The sequence below is a fragment of the Condylura cristata genome, unplaced genomic scaffold (assembly GCF_000260355.1).
Source record: "Condylura cristata isolate star-nosed mole 26May11 unplaced genomic scaffold, ConCri1.0 scaffold00015, whole genome shotgun sequence".
Taxonomy (NCBI): Eukaryota; Metazoa; Chordata; class Mammalia; order Eulipotyphla; family Talpidae; genus Condylura; species Condylura cristata.
This window is the reverse complement of record NW_004567116.1, coordinates 276,219-277,668: the sequence shown is the minus strand read 5'-3', so window position 1 is coordinate 277,668 and position 1,450 is coordinate 276,219. Positions and strand designations below refer to the sequence as shown.

The window sequence follows — 1,450 nt, the reverse complement described above, 5'->3', positions numbered from 1 at the left end:
GCGCTGCGTGGGCTGCGGGGGGCGCCTGCCTCCGGTCTCGGCGACTCGGGCCGTGCGTCTCCGCAGGAAGCCAGAGGCGCGGGGCCTGCTGTCGCTGTGGGACATGCTGCGGCTGCTGAACATGCTCGTGGTGTTCCGGTTCCTGCGCGTCATCCCCAGCATGAAGGTGCGGCCGCCGTGGCCTGCCCCGGCCGTGGAGGGCTGCCCGGGCCCTGGGCCCCGCAGCCAGAGGGCTGCCCAGGCCTGCTCTGGGCGAGGGCGCGGGGGGCCGGGGGCGGGGCGAGGGCCCCCGGTGGCCCCTGCTCCGGCGCCCTGGATCCTGCCTCTCCCGCCACTGGGGCCGTGGCAAGGCCTCGGCTCTGCGGCTGTGCTGACGCGGGCGAAGGCACCGAGGCTGGGTGCTTGCAGGCCCCTGCCAGGAAGGAGGGGGACGGCTGCCGGCTCACCTCTGGGCAGGAGTGAGCGGGTCGGGGGGCTGGCGCCTGTGTCCTGGGTCGGGGTGCCCGAGGGCCTGCCGGAGACTGCCGGGCAGCGGGGCCTGGCCTGGGGCTCACGGACGCGGCGTGCGAGGTGCCGGGTCGCCCTCCTGCCACCCGGGCGGGGGCTCAGGTGCCATCTGTTGCAGCTGATGGCCGTGGTGGCCAGCACCATCCTGGACCTGATCAGGAACATGCGAGCGTTCGGTGGCGTCCTGGTGGTGAGTCGGCTGGGCAGGGCGCGTCGGGTGCTGTGCCCTTCTCCCCTGCGCGTGGGGACAGGGCAGGGCTCCCCGCCCCGCCCTGGTGCTCCTCGGGCGCCCCGGTAGATGGGGAAGCTGCAGGAGGGGCCTGCTGCCAGACCTGTCCTGGGCGGGGGGGCAGCCTGGGCTTCGGACGCCGCGGCCCCCCACTTCCACCTCTGGGGCTCCCTGGCAGCGGCTCCTCCTCCCCGCCCGCGTGCCCGCTCTGCCGTGGGCACGGGAGTCGCGGCCGCCTGACACAGCCGCCCCCAGGTGGTGTACTACGTCTTTGCTGTCGTCGGCATCGCCCTGTTCCGAGGCGTGATCGTGGCTCCTGGAAACAGCAGGTCAGGGCCGGCCAGCGCCCGAGGGCGTGCGTCCGGGTGCCAGGGTGCCCTCCCGGGCCCGCGGTTGCCCGTGGGTGCCCCCCGGCTGTCCCCCAGCTGTCCCGCGGCGGCTGCTGGCTGCGTCTGGTGCCGTGTCCGCGCCACGCTGGCCCACGCCACCCTGCGGAGCTGCGCCTTGGGGTGCTTCTGGAGGCCCCAGGGCTCCGGGCGGGTGGGGACGCTGCAGGCTGCCAGCGGTGGGTGCCGACCCTGCGGTGACCCTGTGTGTCCCCAGCCTGGCCCCCAACGGCTCGGCGCCCTGCGGGAGCTACGAGCAGCTGGAGTACTGGTCCAACAACTTCGACGACTTTGCGGTGAGTCCGCGCCCGCCCGCCCGCCGCCCGCC

The 1,450-nt window shown here is 75.3% G+C and overlaps 1 protein-coding gene across 1 annotated transcript in view; it reads left to right on the top strand.

Moving 5' to 3' along the window:
- Positions 1-1,450, top strand: part of TPCN2 (two pore segment channel 2) — a 27,059-nt gene that overhangs the window by 18,037 nt on the left and 7,572 nt on the right. The window contains exons 16-19 of the mRNA XM_012725111.1: positions 67-166; positions 626-697; positions 992-1,065; positions 1,340-1,418. Coding sequence (XP_012580565.1) covers positions 67-166; positions 626-697; positions 992-1,065; positions 1,340-1,418 — 325 coding nt within the window. The remainder of the gene's footprint in view (positions 1-66; positions 167-625; positions 698-991; positions 1,066-1,339; positions 1,419-1,450) is intronic.